At 47.9% G+C, this 19700-nt stretch overlaps 3 protein-coding genes and 1 long non-coding RNA gene across 5 annotated transcripts; 3 read left to right on the top strand and 1 right to left on the bottom strand.

Moving 5' to 3' along the window:
- The first annotated feature begins 1685 nt into the window (after positions 1 to 1685).
- LOC121592577 (breast cancer type 2 susceptibility protein-like) lies at positions 1686 to 9151 on the top strand. The gene is made up of 4 exons (XM_041914163.1): positions 1686 to 2413; positions 2480 to 5867; positions 5927 to 6929; positions 7002 to 9151. Exons 1-4 carry the CDS (start codon positions 1747 to 1749, stop codon positions 8064 to 8066), a joined length of 6123 nt encoding a protein of 2040 aa, XP_041770097.1. The 5' UTR covers positions 1686 to 1746; the 3' UTR covers positions 8067 to 9151.
- Positions 9152 to 9286: 135 nt separating this feature from the next.
- Positions 9287 to 10977, top strand: LOC121592587. Of its 2 annotated transcripts, none has more exons than XR_006004684.1 (3): positions 9287 to 9851; positions 9967 to 10465; positions 10830 to 10977. It is a non-coding gene; the product is annotated as an uncharacterized LOC121592587 (long non-coding RNA). The 2 variants fall into 2 exon arrangements; XR_006004685.1 differs by having other exon boundaries at positions 9288 to 9554.
- Positions 10978 to 11082: 105 nt separating this feature from the next.
- LOC121592586 (WD repeat-containing protein on Y chromosome) lies at positions 11083 to 16602 on the top strand. Its single transcript, XM_041914177.1, has 4 exons — positions 11083 to 11369; positions 11487 to 11640; positions 15956 to 16425; positions 16484 to 16602. Exons 3-4 carry the CDS (start codon positions 16261 to 16263, stop codon positions 16598 to 16600), a joined length of 282 nt encoding a protein of 93 aa, XP_041770111.1. The 5' UTR covers positions 11083 to 11369; positions 11487 to 11640; positions 15956 to 16260; the 3' UTR covers positions 16601 to 16602.
- Positions 16603 to 16736: 134 nt separating this feature from the next.
- On the bottom strand, positions 16737 to 19469 carry LOC121592578. Its single transcript, XM_041914164.1, has 3 exons — positions 19294 to 19469; positions 19039 to 19205; positions 16737 to 18955 (listed from the first exon to the last, which is right to left on the bottom strand). Exons 2-3 carry the CDS (start codon positions 19068 to 19070, stop codon positions 16813 to 16815), a joined length of 2175 nt encoding a protein of 724 aa, XP_041770098.1. The 5' UTR covers positions 19071 to 19205; positions 19294 to 19469; the 3' UTR covers positions 16737 to 16812.
- Between the last annotated feature and the right edge of the window lie 231 nt (positions 19470 to 19700).

Raw genomic sequence — 19700 nt, 5'->3', positions numbered from 1 at the left:
ATTTAACAATAAATGTTCATTTTATACCACCATTATACCAGTTAACGCACGTTTTGAACGCTGCCGAGCAGTGGTAGAGCGCTGATTCGAGCTGATCTGCTCGAATCTCCGTCACGTCAAACGTCATTGCAGTTTTGGCGGCTGATATCAGTGTGGCCAGATTATTTTGGCGATTTTCGGTAGGCGCATCAAAACTTTATCGGTAGTTTTCGGTAGGTTAAAACTCGAAACTTAAAAGAAGTAAAAGCGAAAGAAGTGTAAAGCGGGACAGGAGGGGGTGCTTATGCGGAAAATGAAAGTTCCATCTCACGAGAATATGCATCCTTTATTTAGGATATGCATTTGATTTGGTTCAGCGGTTACACAAATGAAGATTTTTCTGAAGTGTCGATCTGAAAATTGGAAGTCTAAGCTAAAGAAGGACTAAGATGCACATTTTTTTTGTGGTGACAAGTTCTTTTTCTCGGGGCTCCACGCGACCGCTTAAGACCGCAGCAGTGCTCCTTGGATACGATTTTATCGTACGTGGTGTCATTTGATTTTCGCTGGATTATTTAGATTGATTTAATTGTTTGGCTGAGTTTTGTAGTTCAATGATAAAAAACTTGAGATTTTTTCCTTCAAACCCTAGATATATATACATACATCGGTATTTCTGATCACTTTGCCCACAGGGCTAGGCGAGCTTTTTGGCGGCCACCGTCGCAAAACCGTCGCAAAACGTCAAAACCGGCGTCGCCAGCGAGCGAGCGGGCCAGTGTGGCCAGATTATATTGGTAGATTTCGGCAGGAGCACTGTTGAGAACGCAACCATTTAAATTTAATCAATTATTTTAACGATCAATTTCTTTTTATCCAACTAGCATAGAGAATGAAAAAGTGTGCGTCTTTTATAAATAATGTGTGAGGTTTAAAGTAAGATTATGTGAAGCTATGAATTGAAATGTGCGTTTAATTTGCAATAAAAGTGATAAAATATGTATAAACCAAGTTTGATGTGTTAAAGTTTTTCTTTTGATTCGGGTGCACCAAGTCCGTGTAAAGGGAAGCGCACAGCGCGCTAAGAAAGAAACGAGCTTGAGGGGGTTTCAGTCCAGCGCAGCGCAACTCGCTGCAATCAAGTGGGGTACCAGTTCAGCGCAGCGCAAGCCGAAAGAAACGGAAAGGAAGGGGTATGAGGAAAATACAATGAAACAGCGCGAGCGAGCGTTCTTTTCAGTGAGAGCGCCTCGTGCATTTTAAAGGCATGCAATAGAGCGCATTCTTTCCGTGGTAGCGCTCCATCTGCCATTTTTGTGTGTTTCTACTTACCCCTCGCCTGACAATTTCATTCTCTTTGTCTGTCGGGTAAGCTTTAACCGAAGACAGCGAGATTCAAATTTAAATGATTTTCTTTGACGAGCAATTCTCGGAATCCACGCAGCTGACATTTTCTACTAATTATGAACATTACATTTTAACGGATAAAAATAAAAAGTGCCAGGCAAATAAACGTGCATCAGCGCGATAAGTAACAAATGAGGTTAACAATCCTTGAAACAGCATCCCATGCGCCACAGATTAAGCTTAAACGACTGAAAAATCAAATATCTGTGATTTTCGGTAGGTTAAATGAAAAATCGGTAGGAATACAGATAAATCGGTATTTCTGGTCACTCTGGCTGATATCACAACACAACCAAAAATATACCAAAACAATCTCAGTTCCCGCACAAAAAGCGCACTCTTTTCGGTTGGCCGCAAACGATGGACGAAGTACCGGCCAGTCCGGTCGCAGTAAAGCGTAAGAAATTCCGCCGCAAACAAGGTCCACTGTTTAAACGTGTCAAGAAAGCGTCGGCAGGTGAAAGTTTCGCCGACGACGGATCGTCCTACGAGCAGCATTCCGAGTGGGCGAGCGATGTTCAAGTTGCCGAGGCGGAGTTACCAGAAGCAGCGCGAAAGCTGTCGACCTTTTACTACGACGAGGATGTTGAGCAGCTTGAAACGGTGCAAGCAAATCCACTGGCCTCGGCAATACTGTTGGAAAAGGCCAATGCCATCCCGGGACCTAGTAAAGTGCTGTCACGGCAGTTTGTTGCCTGCTGTACTGAACAGTTCCTAACGGTGGCTGAACTGGCCAAACGGGCTGGAGATGGTGAAGAAAGTGATTTTGCGCCACCGCAGGAGTACAAGGCGCCATCAACCATAAAGCCTCATAACTATAGCTTCACGCAGATGGAAATTGATACGCAAATGATCGACCTCTTTGAGGCGGCGGATCTGTTGACCGGACCGGGCATAGATAATCCGCCACCGAAACTGCCGCTGCCTCTACCTGAGATTCTTAGAGCGGACACTGATGGGAAGGATATAGTTCTGGCAAGGCTACCCAGCAATACTTCAATCAAGGAAACGTCTATCAAATGTGAAGGTGCTTTTTCCTCTATTATAGCTTAATTTATACACTGCTTTGTACCCCAATTGTTTTTCTTTTTAGTTCTAGATCCAGGTGCTGCTCCCGATGAGCGAAGTATAGTGCAGCGAATATTGGACGATTTTCGGCTCGAAGATAGCGAAACGTGCTCCATGGAGGTAGACCTATCCCTCATCCAATCCGAAAGCCTGCGGCGAAGGTTAATACAGCTGCGAGATCTAATCGCCAGTCCGCCGAAACCCGTCAAGCGCGAACCGACGTGCCGCCGGTATGGCCGAGCCAGAGAGAAAAGGGAGAAACTGTTAGCTCGTCGGTTAAGCTACGACACGGAAGATTCATCAATGGCCGGACAACCGTCTAGCGATGAGGAATCGGAAACGAACACGATCCGTAATTCTAACCATCACAGCGATACTGAAACATCAATGGACGGAGTGGCACTGAATGAAAGTGTGCTAATACAGGCAAATCTTACACAACTTTCCGCATTCTTTTCACAAGCCATAACTACTAGCCAAGAAGGTGGCGAGTGTAGGGAAGAGAAAGCTCGAAACGAAACCAAATCCACTTCGCTTGACGGTGAACCAGCGTTTCACGGGTTTGCTTCACCGATCTCCCTTGCTTCCGATAGATCGTCTTCACCCAAAACTGTTGCGTTAAACTTTGCCACGTTGAATGAGTCAGATGAGAGCAGTTTTCTGTCGGTGGAAGATAACCATGCGGAGAGTGTGAGCGAACCAATTACGATGGAACAGTTGCTGGATGATGATGAGGATCTGTTCATGCTGGCGCACCCTGCGGAGGAGAAAGAACCCCATGCATCGGATCAGCAGCGAGTGCAAAAGAAAATTGAAGGGACAAACGTGACTCACATAAAATCTGACGCCAATGATGAGATACATGAAAGAGTTAATGCTTCTTTGGTGCCTCACAGTGCTACCTCATACAGTAACACAACGCGCGATGCCTCGGTAAATGATTCTGATGAAGTGCTACTAAAAGCTCAAGCAATGTTTGCAGAAGAAGAATTCAAACAGAAGCTTAATCACCTCCAAAATGATTCTAGCATAAGGGACTCGTTGAAGGAAAGTGTTGAAATGAAGGCCGTTCCAAGCGTAAATGCAAACAACGCAGGAAAAGCTCTTAGGCGGAAGATAGCAGAACCTGTATTTTCCAATCAACCGTTTAGTGGAGGATTTAGTACGGCTGGTGGCAGCGTAATTGCCATATCGAAAAAAGCGCTCGAAAGTGCTCAGAAAATGTTTGCCGAAGAGGAAGCCAAGCTTCAGAATGAGATGCACGTAGACACTGATAATGCACCGTTGGGGACAACTTTTAGTACAGCTGGTGGTAAATCGATCACTGTATCGAAAGATGCCATCGAAAAGGCGCGTAAAACGCTCGAAAACGATGAGACAACGATTGGCAAGGACATTGTGGGCGATGCATTAGTCACACTGGAAGCAAACCTCAAACAAACGACATTCTTGGGAGGTTTTAGTACAGCCAGTGGCAATACAATTGCCGTCTCGAAAGCGGCACTCGAATCGGCACAAAAAGCGTTCGCCGAGGAAGAAGCGAAAATGGAACCGGACAGCATCACCACAGCAAATGGAGCTTCATTTGGTGGTGGTGGTTTTAGTACTGCTAGTGGGAGCAAGATTGCTGTATCGAAAAGGGCACTCGAATCGGCTCGCACCATGTTCGCGCAAGAGGAAGGGGAAGGCACAGATCAACCCCAAAGAACAATGGATGGTGGGCTCAAGCCACCTGCTATGGGATTTAGTTTTAGTACAGCCAGTGGCAATAAAATTGCCGTGTCGAAAAAAGCCCTTGAAAAGGCACAGAAAACGTTCGAAGAGATAGAATCGATGGTGGAAAATGCTACCGACGTTGAAGCAGCGGGCTCTTGCCAGAAGGTAAGCGGTACGTGTATAGAAAATGAAACGAAAGAGGCCAGAAGTAGTGACAACATGCGACCAGTTTCTAAGGGAGCTTTTAGTACAGCGGGTGGTTCCTCAATAGCTGTCTCGAAACAGACATTAAAAACAGCACAAAAGATGTTTGAAGAGGAAGAATTGAGCAGAGACAAAGAGAACCAGCCCGGGAATATGACTAATGACTCCTTCGGTGGTGGATTTAGTACAGCCGGTGGTAGCAAGATATCTGTTTCAAAAGATGCCCTCGAACGAGCACAAAAGGCATTTGCCGAGGAGAAAGCTTCCAAATCGGATCAAGAAAATACTGGAAACCAAAAACCTCCTAATTTCGCGGCCAGTTTTAGTACAGCGGCTGGTAGTGCAATTGTTGTCTCGAAGAAAGCTCTGCAACTGGCACAGAAAGCATTCGATGAGGACGATATAGACCCGGTGGTTGATAAGGAAAACATCACAGGAAATTCGCTCGGTGGCTTTAACACGGCAAGCGGTAGTAAAATTTCCGTTTCGAAAAAAGCATTGGAAAATGCAAAGAAATTCTTCACCGAAGAAGAAGAGGAGAAGGTCACGGAGTGCACTAAAGCAATTTCGAAAGATGCTTGTGCAATCGATCATGTTGAGGAAAGCGTAACCTCTTTTCCTACGTTTAGTCGAGCGAGTGGAGCTTCCATTGCCATTTCGGTCGATGCGCTTGAGAAGGCTAAAAAGCTATGGAATGAGTTCGATGAAGCTGAAAGCAAAGAACCTCTTCCTGCTGGTTGCAACGATGCTGCAATAAGTGTCTCGGTGCATAAAGAAAATGCACCCAAACTGGAGGAAACTCGCCACAAGCGACGCCTATCGCCCGCGCACGATGAACCGATACTGACGCCGAAGAAGAAACTGCGCTCAAACCAGCTCCATGCGCTTGTCCCCTTCCAAACCAGTACGCCCGCATCTGTCGTAAGCGTGGAGAAAAGCATGAAGCCCACAACAAATCCCACGAAAGAACCAACCCCGTCCGCGCACGATGTCGATGCGTTTTTCTCGCAGCTGGACGATCACGAGTTTCAGCAACTGTTTTGCGTCCAGCAAATGGGTAAAAAGCCAAACAAATTGCTGTCCAAATTTGACCAATGTTCCGATGCGATACCGGCCAAACCGGCGGCGAAAATGCAACCTGCCGGATCGGATTGGGACGATAGCTTTTCCGAGATACTGCCAAATCTTCCCGCCTCAGACGAGTCGGATGGGAAGCGGCGGTCGGTGCCGGTAAGCCTGCCACCGGAGCATGTACAGCAGGCACGAAGGGAGGAGCTGGAAAAACAGATGCAATACATTGAAAGCAAACCGGCAGATGTGTGTCGGCCACGGTTGTTTGAGTTCTGTAGCAAAAAGCAGCAGAAGAATCGTGTCGCGCTAAGGGAGTTTGTTGGTGGCGCTGTACCCCGGTCGGCAAACGTGTTAACCGCAGCGATGAATGTCACGCTGGAGAACGCGATGGAGTTTCGCTTTAATGTGGCGGAGTATTACGGGTAAGTTGAGGCGCATTTTCATCGTATTTTAGGCGCTTAAATGTTGTCTTTGTTTGCAGGGAATCGTTTAGCATCAACAATGCTGCGGGTATACCTCTAGGAACGGATGGGAAAGCGGGATGCTTGCTGATGGACGCAAACTCCACCGTAGGCGTGGAAGAGATGAGATGTGCCTTTCTTGCAGCCCCGGGCATTGATCCGCGGCTCGTACCGCAGGGATGGGTAGAAAACGCTTGGCGCTGGATCGTATGCAAGCTGAGTGCGTATGAGCGCAATTTTAGCACCCATCTGCGGGGTGCCTTATCGCCGGAAAATGTCTTCCAACAGCTACAGTACCGGTATCACGTCGAGATCGATTCCGCACGCCGGTCCGCCCTGAGAAAGATGCTCGAAAAGGACGACATACCGAACCGCCGGATGGTGCTGTTCGTTTCAAACATCGTGCACAACGATGCAGCATCCGCCGTCGGAATGGGGCTGGAACTGTCCGATGGATGGTACAGTGTGCTTACCGAGATCGATTACCCACTGGCGGCGGCTGTTCGCGCAGGCCGTATCGTCGCGGGCACGAAGCTAATGATACAGGGTGCGGAACTGTGCAACCACAAGGATGGCTGTTCGCCGTTGGAAGTACCGCTGGACGTGCGGTTAAAAATTGCCACAAACGCAACGCGCCGTGTACGGTGGTCGGTACGGTTGGGGTACTATCACCATCCCGTACCGTTCCTGATCGGTTGCAATACTATTCACGATCGCGGCGGACTGATTGCCCGTGTGCGAGCGCTCATCGTGCGCGTGTATCCGTTAATGTACGTGGAAAAAAGCTCGAGCGAAGGGCAGGGATCGGTGCTGCGCTCGGAGCGGATGCAGCAACGGCACAGCCGCCGGAACGATGCGAACCAGCTGGAAAATCTGCACAAACTGTACAACCGCGTGCAGGAGGAAATTGAACGGGAGCGGGCGGCCAACAGCGTGAAGCGCAACGTGCGCGTGACGGAGAGCACGACGGCGACCGAGCTGCAGGAGTGTTTGGAAAATGGGCTCGACGTTTCGTTTCTCGACGTAAGCAGTAGCGAAAGAGCGAAATGGAAATGGTTCAGTTTTTGTAAACATTTTCCCCCTTTCTTTTTGTAGTTTGAACTGACCCGCTCGCAGCAGCTCGTCATTGAGCAGTTCCAGCTGCGACAGCAGGAGCAGCTGCAGAGCGAAATCAACCGACGGGTGAAGGCTCTGCTCGCCAAAAGCGCCATCCGGCCGACCGTTACCTCGCTGCTGAAAGTGCGCCTCATGGACCGTGCTCAACCGGTACGATCGTTTGTCCTCTCGATCTGGCGCCCGACGGACGACGCGCGTGCTTTGCTGCAAGAGCAAGCCTACGTGGAGTTTGGGAATGTTACCGCCAACGGGATGAAGAACAATGACGTCCAACTAACCGCACACAAGACCACCACGTACCGCAGGGTAAAGGACGACCTCGTCATCGAGCAGCAGGGCCACTCGAGCAGCCGCACCGTCACACCGATCGGGTCGATCGATGCGGCTACCTTCCGTCCACCGTTCGGCGAGTTCGACACGGTCGGGGTGGTGGTGCGCGTCGGCCCGGCCGAAACGAAAAAGTTCCAATCGATCTACCTGGCCGACACGGCCATGAACCTGCTGTGCATCAACTTCTGGCACGGGCTGGGCGAGTACGCGTACGACGACGTGGTGCAGGAGCGGCGGCTACTGTGCGTGTCCAATCTGCAGTGGCGCACGTTCAGCCGGCAGCCGGCAGTCGGCGTACCGCAGTCGTTCGCGACCGAGTACACCACGTTCACGGAGCAGCACGCCCGCCACGGCCATCTGCGGGCGGAATGGGACCGCTGCCAGCTGCAGCTGGACGCGATCGATCGCGATCGCTTCTTCGAGCAGTGTGCGGAACGGCTCGGCGAGCTCGTGGCAGTTGCAGGGAGCAGCACCCCGAACGTGGGCACACCGTACGGGCAGCGGTCGGCAAGCCGGTTGCCGCAGACTTCCACCCCGGTCGGGGTGGGCAACAACAGTGCGGCGAAGCGGAAAATCGAAACACTCGCATCGATCTATCCGGCCAGCCCGCCGAAACTGTCGCCGATTGTGATTGGGCGCAATGCGACCCTTCGGCGGGGGTTTAAAACGCCGGCACGGATGGAGGAGCGCGAGAACCATCCCGGCGTGAGTTGAGGAAGAGCGCTTACAGCGAAGTTGTTAAAGCTACCGGCTGGTGTAGCCGTGTCGTAACGGGGGCCTTTTTGACTTAACTTCTGAATACAGTCAAGCTTGACGATGCGTTTGTTGCGAAGTTGTCAACGTTTACACAAAAAAGTATCTCGTGTTAGCACTCATCAAACGTTCCGAAATTCAATTCAAAGCCGACCGAGCTTCGTGGGTACATGCTCCAGCTTGGGCTGCTTCTATTTGCACCAAAAGCATTGCCATTTGATGTAGCATGCCTTGGGTTTTGTTTGACTTTACAGCACGCAAACGCCCGCCCTATCGCCTCGGCACAGCCTTCCGCAGGCCGGAGCCCGACCAAAAGCGGGTAAAAGTTCGTACACCAAACCAAACCGCACCACACCATACACACACAGCACCAACTTCTCTAAACTTCCCGCGACAGTGCCGCTGAGGCCAGCCTGCGCTCGTACGATGCTCTTTTAATGTCTATCTATTTGTACTGTTGGAAAGTTTTTCTTTTCCCATGCGGTTGGCCGGGGAAGTAGCGACAGTGCAGGGAAAAGAAATCGAAGACAAATACTAAACACGGGGACACCGAAACCCTTGGGCTTCGGTGGTCGATACATCCCTCGTTTGGTAGGATTGTGATGCTGTGTTTGTGTGTGTGTGGTGGTCAAATATTGGGTCACGGTAGATGGGACAGTTGCTCAATCGGCCACATTGGCTGGCCGGTGGCTGGCCCATTCCGCCCATTCCGCTCGATGTCTGTTGCCCGGGTTTCGTAATCGATCGACCAATCGGACCAAAGTTGAGGTTCGTTGGGTTTGTCACGGGGCGATGCGGTTGTGGCTGCAGCAATCAATCAATGGCCAGTTGGCGTCAGTGCGAACCGCTTACCCCTGGCCCCCGTTTGTGGCAAGCAACTTAACGTAATATTTGAACTGACCCCCCGGGTGGGGAGAGTTTTAGAGCAGGAATGTATTCGGCTTCTCCGCCGTACACCGCTTTGGCGATGGGGTTGCGGTGCTAAGAAGGATTTCACGAAAAAAAAAAAACACGCACACACCCACAGCTCACATGTTAGTGGTTCGGGAGGACAAATAAAACTTTTCTAATAAACAAGCTGTTGAATTCGGATCGTTCTCCCTTTCCGTCACTGTCATCCTTCCCATGTCAGCAGCCGGCCTTAAAGCAAAGGCGACCGGATGGCACAGAATTAGCCGCTCGGTGAGCTGTGTGAAAAACGGCGAGGGTGTGTGCCCTGGGGAAAAGAAATTGCAGCGCGTCTCCATGGTAACGCGGTTTAATGAATCGTCTGGCAGCCGACATACAGAGACAGACAGCCATATTGGTTGTGCGAAAGCTGTTGTTACTGCTTGCACCGAAACGTTTAATGAAAATGTTTCTCATTAGTGTCTCTGTGCTCGTGTGTGTCTTGCCGTGTGCTGCTCGCTGGAAAATGGAACGGAAATGTAACACATTTCTAAGTGAATAGTGAGTTTTTGTATACTTTTTTTTCTTCACTTTCTCGTGCTAAATAAAGCAATCTCTGAAGCAGATCTGGCTGACGGTAAGGATCGTGCCGCACGCTCGTTTATCTTGTAATGGGGGAGTGTGCTTATTGCATGTGAATTCGGTATAAGTCTTTGGCTTCGAGATTGAACGGACAGGAAGTGGGGGCTTGTTTTTTTTAAATTTTTTTGAAAGAGGTACGTAAAAAAAAAGCTTTTCCAATATCGAGTCCAGTGCACTTTCGTGACCGGTCCCGTGCAATTGGATGCTGACTTCATGGTATGTATACGTGTGTGTGTGTGTGGTTTAAAATTTCCACTTTCTAGGCAGCTTGTCTTGTTGTGTACTTTCTTCGTTTCTTTTTTAACGATTAAGTTTATTTATGTCTCCTCAGATCTTCGTTTCCTCGAACGCGATCCAATATCAAAAGGCGTCGTCGCGCGGGCATGATGCTCTTCTTTAGCATGGTGCATTGCCACTAAACTATCTTCGGCCGAATACCGAAAATCCAATAAACGTTCAATAAATTCCTTCTCACATCGGTTGTGGAATGTTGACACGCAGAGAAAAGCACCCACCCACAACACGCGCTTGGCGACGGATTGCAATTTATCATGCCGCGCCCGGCCCAGCCTGGGGAGAGGGAGTGTGCGCGTGAAGGTGGTGTTACCGGCGTTGGCTTGGATTGCTTGGATTTCGTCGTTCCTCGGCGAAAGCTGTCAAATGTCAGGCCTCCGCCCCCTCCACGAAGTTAGGGTGACACGCGTAACAACGGACTCCTGCCAGGCCAGGGGCCGGTGCATTCCTTCGCGATGCAAACGAAGATGGCACCCGGTGACAGTAGTTGGTGCATTTCCCCAGTGTACATGAACAGTAGGTGGCTTCGGGAAAATGTGAGTTTTAATTAACTTTAAGCAATCAAGTTCATTCAAAAAAATGGAGAAGAAATGTTTCCAAAGAGCAAATGAAATGAAAAGGAATTTAAATTTTTATCCCTTTTTCTTTGCGAAAAACTTTTTTCTCTCCCCTTTTTTCCAATCAAAATGTGCATCCAAACCCCCTTTTCCCGAATCACGACATCAATGTTTCCTCAAATTTGTGTTTTCTGACTTGAAGATTTATTCCCCCTCCCCCCCCCCCCCAGCATCCTATAAAATCCGTCATTACTTCTGCACCCCAGGGCTGGTTGAATAAATTATGTGTTCCTTTCCATTTGCATCGAAAAGAAAGTGTTTCCTCTTCTTCTTCTTCTTCTAGTGCTCCTCTCTTCAGACATGCTGGATGCGCCAGCATATCAAAGACGAATCGCATCGTTCGAACGGCGAACCAAATCAGGAAAAATCAATCTCCGAACTGATCCAGCACGTGGAATGCCCCCCTTTGCGTCGTCGCTCGTGAGAAATTAAGTTAGGAAAGTTCAAAAATTTCCTCCACCAACAAGATAGTTGAGTTTCTTCCCCTTAGCCGATGTAAGCTTTATCTTTCTGTTCTTTCTATTTTGTACAGATATTACTTCCTCGGGCGTGTCGTGGAAACAAACTTGCCACGGCAAGATGGTTTGCAGCGGGTTAAAATGGCACAAGCTTGCTGTAGAGCAAAGTAAATAATGCACTACCAGCACATGCACAGTGCACTGAGCAAAAGCGATGCTGTTCGCGATCAAGCGTGTAGCTCTCCTCGCCCATCATCCAAGGAACCGTTGGGAAGTAAAGTGCTTGCACCACGGATTGCATTTGCATCGGATTGTTCGGTGGAGGGTAGAGCCAATTACGGTGCAGGCGAGCGCACGAGCTTTGCGTGAGTGTTTGGGCATAGGAGGGTTGTGGGGGAGGGGCCATTTGCCATTTGAAAATGTTGTTTTTCGTGAGTGATTTTTTGATGCATCGCGTTATTTGATTTCAACTTTACTTTTAGGATCACGCGCAACACACTTGCAGCAATTGCACAAGGCGGCGGGACGGGTGTTGGTGATACATCCACACGAAGGTGAAACATCCAGAATCCATGCTGCTATCTGCGCCCTTTCCTTGCTGGGGATTTTAGTAAGCGCAGCTTGCGCTTCGCAGTCGTAAGTGTTTGCAGTATCCTTAATGTTTGAGCATTTCTTTTTCCATCGTCTGCATTTGTTTTATCCTGCCGCAACAAACGTCTTCCGCTCAGCATGTACACACACACACATTGCGCGCGAATAATTAATGATGGGGCGTTGGGTGTGTTGTGAAAAATTAATAATTAACGCTCGTTTATCACGGTTGACAGGCAGACGACGAACCCGGTAAGCCGCGGTTGAGTGCGTGTGTGTGTGCACACACACACTAGTGGCCAGCTGTTAGGGGTCATCCGGGAAGGTAAATGTTCGCTTCGATTGTTGGTCGGCGAAAAAACGGTTCAGAATAATTTATCTCCTGGTGGCGTCGTCGACGGCGCGCCTTGGGCATTGGTTCATAATTCGTGCGAAGTTCGCCGTGCGAACCAACTGACGCAGTGCACATCCGTCTCAGGGTTTGGGGGCCGATGCGGATGATGTGGTACGCTATGCTACCGCGTGATTTACGGTTACGCTCCGGGCGGACCAGCAACGCACCATGGTGCGATCGTGATTGAGGTACTAATCCGGAAATGAACATGGGACATCATCTTTCTCGTACCGGGCTGGGCGAAGATGCCGATGTACTGCAGCAATGCGGAATGGGCACTTCGTTCGGGGACTGTGGACACGTACGGTGTACGGAAGAAAGTAAACGTAAAGGATTCAAATCATTTTTATGATGCTAAAAAGTTGAGTCTTAAAGCAGTGTCAGCAATTTATTCAAAGTATCAAAGAATGAAATTATAATTTCCTAATTGAAAGGCTTAACAACAGGCAAGGATGTGTCCAAAAGGAGAATTTGAGATGGTACCAGCCTATACCTATACACAGCTGGATGGTCAGTCCTTACTATGGGGGACGGTTCTTTCGAGGCTCGAACTCACGACGAGTATGTTATGTTGTTAAGTCGTGCGAGTTTACGACTGAACCACGGGACTCGTAAAGGCTCCTTCTTCTTCTTCTCTTTTTCTTCTTCTTTGGCACAACAACCGTTGTTGGTTAATGCCTGCCTGCCTGTAGAATCCACTAGGCTTGGTTTTAAGTGACTAATTGGCTACCCATAGCAGGATAGTCATTCTTTCGTCCATTCGACTGTGCGAATGGGCTTGAGCCCATGATGAGCATATTGTTAAGTTGTGTGAGTTGATGACGGTATAATGATAACGGTTGATGTCAGCGACGGCGGCCTAAAACTGTTACAGGCTGCTGTAACGTAAAACAGCTTGAATTGGATTGAACAATGAACAATGCGACAAAGACAAAATACCGGTAAGCTGAGGACCCTGTCAGTGGTAGAACATCTACCAGAGAAACCACAGTGTGTATTAATCGAAGATAATAATTTAGAAGGGTCAGAGGTTCTTTCGCGGTGGGCTCAGTACTTTGATGAATTACCCAACGACCAGTGTAACGAGCAGCTAGAGGCCGGGCACTAGCAGATAGTGTCATGTTGCTGCCACCTAGCATCGACGAAACCCAAAAAGCTGTATGTCGGCTGAAATACAACAAGGCAGACGGAACCAACGTAATCGCAGGTGCACGATTAGAAAACGAGATTCATCAAATTGTTACAGAGGTGTGGGATAGCGAACCGCTGCCTTGTAATTGGATTCTCGGCATCATCTACCCTATATACAAGAAGCAAGATAGGTTGGACTGCAACAACTACAGGGGTATGGCGGTGTTGAATACCACCTATACAATCGTCTCGCTGAACCTTCAGGATCGACTTGTCCCGAACGTCGAAGAGATATTCGGAAACCATCAAAGAGGATTATGAAACGAAAAATCAACCACTGATCGGATCTTCATGCGGCAGATGTTGTAGAAGATGGTAGAATATAGATACAAAACGAATCATCTCTTCATTGACTTCAAAGATGCATACGATAGCTTAGCCAGGGTACGCCAACGTCACTTTCCAGATGAAGGAGGATGGCAAACTCTCAGGGCCTTTTGCTATAACCAAAGGTCTGCGCCAGAGGCACGGGCTTGTCTGTCTCCTATTGAGCTTGGCGCTAGAGATCCATCTTTTATAAGTCAACCCAGATCCTGGCATACGCTGATGATATAAACGTCATGGGTCTGCGGCTCTCCTATGGAGAATATGTCCTCCTCGAAGCCTACCAAGGGATCGAGTAGGCGGCAGAGAACCTCTGATTGCAGATAAACGAGGCAAAGACTACGGACGACCCAGCCTCTAGATTCTTTTTAGGCCGTCCACAAAGACAGAGGTGTGGTAGGTTCAAATTGAAATGGCAAGATGGCGCCCAAGTGACATTTTCGAGCAGATTGTTTGCGTTTTTTGAGTTGCTGGAAGCTTAAAGTGCAGGCTTAAAACTGGCTTAAAGAGCAAGCGATATTGCAGAGTTTAAGCTTATTATAACAGTTGAAACGTCAGAGTGAAGCGTTTTTTTCTGGAGCCATTTTGAGAATTGTCATCACGTTGTGCACAAGCTACCGGAACAAAACAAAACATGCGTAATCTTCAATCCGTATCAAACAAAAAGTTTATTATAAAATACTCTTTCACGTTGTTTTGTTACTTTCCCTGCGTTTCTCCGCTATTCTGATACTCCTGGATAGATCGTTTTTTTCTTCTTACTCAGTGTTTTGGTTGTTGAACACCGGAGACGAAACTGCAAGCTTCTTGTTTGTCCGGCTTCTACCGAAGTTCTGACATAAACATCAACGCTTCAACACATTGTTGTTCACTCACACATCCTTGTTTTTAAGCGTTTGTATGAGGCAATGGGTTAAATCGAGCTGTTCACAAGGAGTTTAAGCTAAAAATGTAGAACAGTTGTCACCTGGGCGTGGAGGCTTCTGGCACGAGGATTGGCAGACGAAAGCGCGAGACCGTGAGCGGCCAAGACCGCAAAGCGGTTGTATCGCCGGATAATGGGAATAATGGGAAAAATAATGTAGAAGTCCTAAGGGGAAACGGTGCATGCATATGCATATATCCTAAGGGGAACGCGGTTTGAACCCATGAGGGGCATGTTGTTAAGTCGTGTATGTTGATGACTGTACCACGGGACCGCTCGGTCGGTACCGCTAGGCTCTAAGGAGTCAACGTATGTAACGAACAAACCACCTAGGTGCCTTTTATCATATACAGTAGGTGACCGCTAACTGGATGTGTTATAACTCGAGTGTTTTCTTAATTGGAGGTTCGCTAACTGGAGTGATTCTCAGTTAACGAACACTTAAACGTCGAAACATGAAACATCCGGAATCTCATGAAGAGAAATTTGTCGCTAATGTGTATATTTCACACAAATTTAGGGTGTTGCTATTAATTTATGCCATCGTGCCTACGTTTGCTATTAATTTATGCCATCAAACGAATTACTATACTTTATATCAACATAAATGAAAAAAAAAGTTTGGTATGTTTATTCCAGTCAACGCCAATCAAAACAATCAATCCATAGAAAAGTCACGAAAGTCATCGAAAGTTGTTCGTTAACTGGAGCTTGTTTATCTCTCAGTTTGCGGTCATCTACTGTATCTACATTAGCTTCATCTTCTAGATCAAACCATTTGAATCCTTTGCATTCCATCATCACAGTTGATGGAGCACTGATGCATTGAATCTGACGAACCGTTAAATTAGTACCATTTTTACCAGGTCCAGTCGAACCGTTAAATTTGTACCATTTTGACCAGGTCCAGATGATGTCTCTTGTTTCTTTAGCGCTAATCTGCTGCAAGAGTGTACGAAATAGCTAATGGCTTTTCGTCTTATTCGGACCAGCTTGCTATTTAACGGAGTTAAAGACTTTCAAGGCATATTGTCATTTCAATGCGAGCCTACCACGCCGCCTGTTTATCCATGTGGGCTACCTATGAAGAACGTTACGGGCTGAATCGAGGCTAGTGAGAAGACTTAAAGAGCATGGAACTTGTGTGCATCAGAATAATATGCTAGGTGTTCCTTTATGCACACTAATTCTGGTAAGGGAAGTGTCCATCTACACTTTTGATGCATAAAATAATTATTAAATCATTATTATTTATTAAATTAAATTATTAATTATTGAATCATTAAGACTACTACGGATCTTAAGCTTAAGTAATTTCCTGAAATGATTTGGAGCTCGGAGTAACCGCAGCTGCTTATGCTAGACGTTTCAATAATGCCTTAGTTTCTGTAGTGTACGACTTATTGAAAGCATCGCTCACAATATCTACATTTACGGCAGTGAAATCCGTCTAGGCGAACCGTGCGAACCAGTGACACTGAATTTCCTTCCGTTGAATAACTTACTACTGTTGTTATTTTTCATAGTTTTGCCAATAGTGCTCTGTAACTTACCCAGGGTAGCTTGGCAACACGGACGGCCACCATTTGTTTATCTATCTACACATCGAATAGCTTTACAGCGACTGGTTTGCATTTCGATACACGGTTTTGTAAACGGTCTGCGGTATCTATGCAAGCGCTGATATTCAACAAATAATGCTGTCATGTTGCTATGGAATCCGATTTCGCTCGTTGCCATCCAGTTGGAGAATTCTCATCAGACCGTGCGTGGCCGGTATGCTCGGTAAACGTTCTCAGTCTGGCGGGTGCAGCTCACCGAGTACGCAACAATGACCGACGGCATTAGGAGGACACGAAGTGTTCAGCTGAAGTATCTAGCTACGCTGCACCAGATCGGTAAACCGCTGGAAGAACCGATCATCGGTAGACACTTCAAGCTGCCGGAACGGCCACGGCCGGCTGAGCATCCCGTTTTCGATATGTCACTGCTATATGTAAGTATCTAGTCTGACGTCGAATTTGAAGCATCACTCCACTGAACTGTATTTTTAGATCCCAATCTACTGTCACCTGGTGCTGCACCCACCGGAAGAGATTGCACGTCCCGCGACACCGGAGCTGATTACACGGGCCCGTATGGAGAAGACGCTGGAAAACTGGCTAGACTGATAGTGGATCTTTCCCAGCTTTCAAAGGGCATGTAAGTGAAACAGTTCTCAGCATCTGTCACAGTGATTTCGGGGTGTGCATGGCCTAATGTGAATCATTTGCAACTGAAAAGTTTTGTCTTTTTATTTTTTAAAAATGGCATTCGAAATTTAGAAGATTTCCGTTACATGCTTGGACCAAGTAAAATCATACACACACAGATGCTTTGCCTACTACTTTGTAACGCGACGCGTATCTGGATTGCGGTTCTTCTTGGCCTCTAATTGCTTCACTTTTTGGCGCTTCAGCAACGTCTCCTGTCTCAACTCAGCCTGTTTTGTCCTCTTATTATCCAACTGCTTCTCGAGCGCAATGTTTTCCTGTTCCAGGTCCTCCGTTTCCTTCTGCTTAGCATCAGCCTCCGTACGGCGGGCCTGCGTTTCACGCAACTTAAACGCGTGTCGTTCCTTCAGATGGGTGAACACTTTATTTAGATTATCGCTCGAGCGCGCTAGTCCATCCTTGGGCAGGCGGAACCGTCGCAGATTGGTATCGATCTCGGCGTGTAGCCCCTGCAGCAGCTGCTCCTGTTGTATCTGCTCGTTGGTTAGCTGCTGCACCTCAGCACTCAGCTCATTTACTTCAGCCTCAAGCTGTTCGTTACCCTGCAGTGGCACAACACCCTGCTGTGTGATGTAGTGAGACAGACTTTGCACGCTGTTGATGGCATCTGTGGCACTGCAGCGTCCTTGTGCACGCTGCGCCTTTTCCACCACGCTCGTCAGGGCAATGTACTGTAATAGCCGGTCCAGATACGGCTTGTCACTTTCTTTGCAACAGAGACCGTGCTCGAGTTGGTAGTCGATCTTGCAGTTCTGGTCAGCATCGTCTACTGCAGGTTGGGCTACTGTTCTGAAAAGTGCACGTAAACTGTTACAATCCCAGTCATTATGCGATAGTGTAAGAGTATTTAGCGTATGATGGCTGCTAAGCTTAAGCGTCACGATGGAGTTGTGGTCGAGGTACAGGTACTCCAGCCTATCAAACTGTGGCTGGTTACGTTCCACGTGCAGCAAGTGGTTGTGCGACAGGTCGAGGACTTTGAGCGTTGGGATGGGTTGACCGTAAAGATTGAGCGCCACCAGGTGGTTGTTGGAGACGTACAGTCGCTCCAAGCGCTGCATTTTGACAAATTGTTGGTACGTTATCTTCTCCAACTGGTTGTAGGAAAGATCCACGTCAACCAGTCCGGGATAGTTCAGCAGCCAGGCAGTGTCAGTCAAGTTGTTGTGTTGGAGCTTCAGAATGGCCAACTCTACGTTAACGGGCCCGCGTATGACGTTGATGCTATTGTGCGATGCGTCTAGCTCTTTGACCGCGATCGGTATTGCAAGCGTTGAGAGCAAGTTGTAACTGACGTTACCGTGGAAGAGACTGGGAATGAGAGAAAGGTCAACATGTGTAAGCCTGTTGCTGGACAGTTGCAGATATTGAAGCGCTGTAGTCGCTTGGAAAGTGTCGTCTTCGATGCGCTCCAGGTTGTTGTTTGACATCGACAGCACGCTGAGCTTGGGTGTGTTGTGGAAGATTCCGCGTGGCAGGCTGGTTAAATCGTTCCGTTCCAGCACAAGCACCTTGAGCGATGGGACGTTCTGAAACACATACGGTGGCAAATATCGAATCGCATTGAATCCCATGTACAGCTCCTGAATTGTGTGCGCGTATGCGAACGCGTTCGTATCGATCTCCTCTATCTGCAGGTCGTTCAGATTAAGCAGCTCAACCTGGCGGTAGGAGGCGAGTAAAGAGGCGGGCAGTTTGCGAACGGTAGAGTTTTTGAAGGTAACATTCTTCTGGTTATTTAGTGTTATATCCTCAAAGCCAAAGTATACGCCTTGCGTTTGCATGTCAATGTGCACATCGTAGAACACACAGTCGTACTGCAGATTACCCTCATTGCATTTGTATTCTAGCTGTCGTGGTCTTACGTTGTAGCGTTGCTGACCTCCGTAATTTGGCTGACTCCTGTAGATTGTCTGACCTATATGGGTTGGAGTTCCGTACGGCAGCTGCCCTCTGTTGGCTGGAAGACCTCCGTTGGCTAGCAGACCACCGTTGGCTGGCAGACCTCCGAAGTTTGTCTCACTTCTGTAGGTTGAACCTCCGATGACTGGCAGACCTCCGTTGGCTGACTGATCTCCGAATTTTGTGTCTCTTGTGTAGGTTATGTGACCTCCGTTGGCTGGTTGACTTCCATAGTTGTAGTATCCGTTCCCAGGGATAGAAGGTTTGGTAGTCGCAACAGGTTGCTCTTCCGTATACCAATAATTATTGCCCCCAACAGCTGCAACACTACTACATGTGAAGAAAATCACACTGCCAAAGCAGCAACCGACAAAAAAGAAACACTCTGGTAAGCGATATGAAGTAATACGTAACTGTACACTGCTGAGAATTACCTGATTAGTGATACGGCGCGTAACCAGCACATTGTGGTACTCAAAGCTCGAAAACTGTGTTTCTTCCGCGACTGATGGATTGAAACTGAGAAATCGTTCCTGCGGTAGAACTAGCGTAGCACACTGAAAGACGAATTCGTTACGGGAATTCCCAGTGATAACGGCGTCTTGAAAATGAAAACAAATGTTATGATTGAGTAAATTCGCACCAACGCGGCACAGCACTTGCCGGATTTTGTGTTTATTTTAACTCACTACAGTCTGGTGTGATTTTCAAGGGCAAAGGTCAGCAGTACAAGCTGGGACCGATCCAACATCATTGGTTGGGACAGGTGTTTGAAGACATCTCTTACTGTTGAGATTCCGGAAAGTGTAGTGATGGGGTAAATGTGCGACAAACCTGCTTGTATTAGCACGAACTGTTCTCAGCAAATACCACTGCAAGTTTTTGATTGTGCTTTGATGTGCGATCGATGCTGCTCACCCGAGAATGTGTGAGAGAGATAAAGAGAGAGGGAGAGAGTGCGAGTGTATAGATGCGCGAGAAGTCTTCCACTCGCGCAATGCTGATAATGTGCGATCGGCAGAGGCTGGATGCACAATATTGAACTTTGCGGGTCACTTCGAAACCGTTCGCAGCACCGGGATTCCCAGAGCAGTAG

This window comes from Anopheles merus, chromosome 2L, assembly GCF_017562075.2.
Source record: "Anopheles merus strain MAF chromosome 2L, AmerM5.1, whole genome shotgun sequence".
Classification (NCBI taxonomy): Eukaryota; Metazoa; Arthropoda; class Insecta; order Diptera; family Culicidae; genus Anopheles; species Anopheles merus.
Note: the sequence above shows the minus strand (reverse complement) of the source record. Positions and strands in the feature narration are given on the sequence as shown.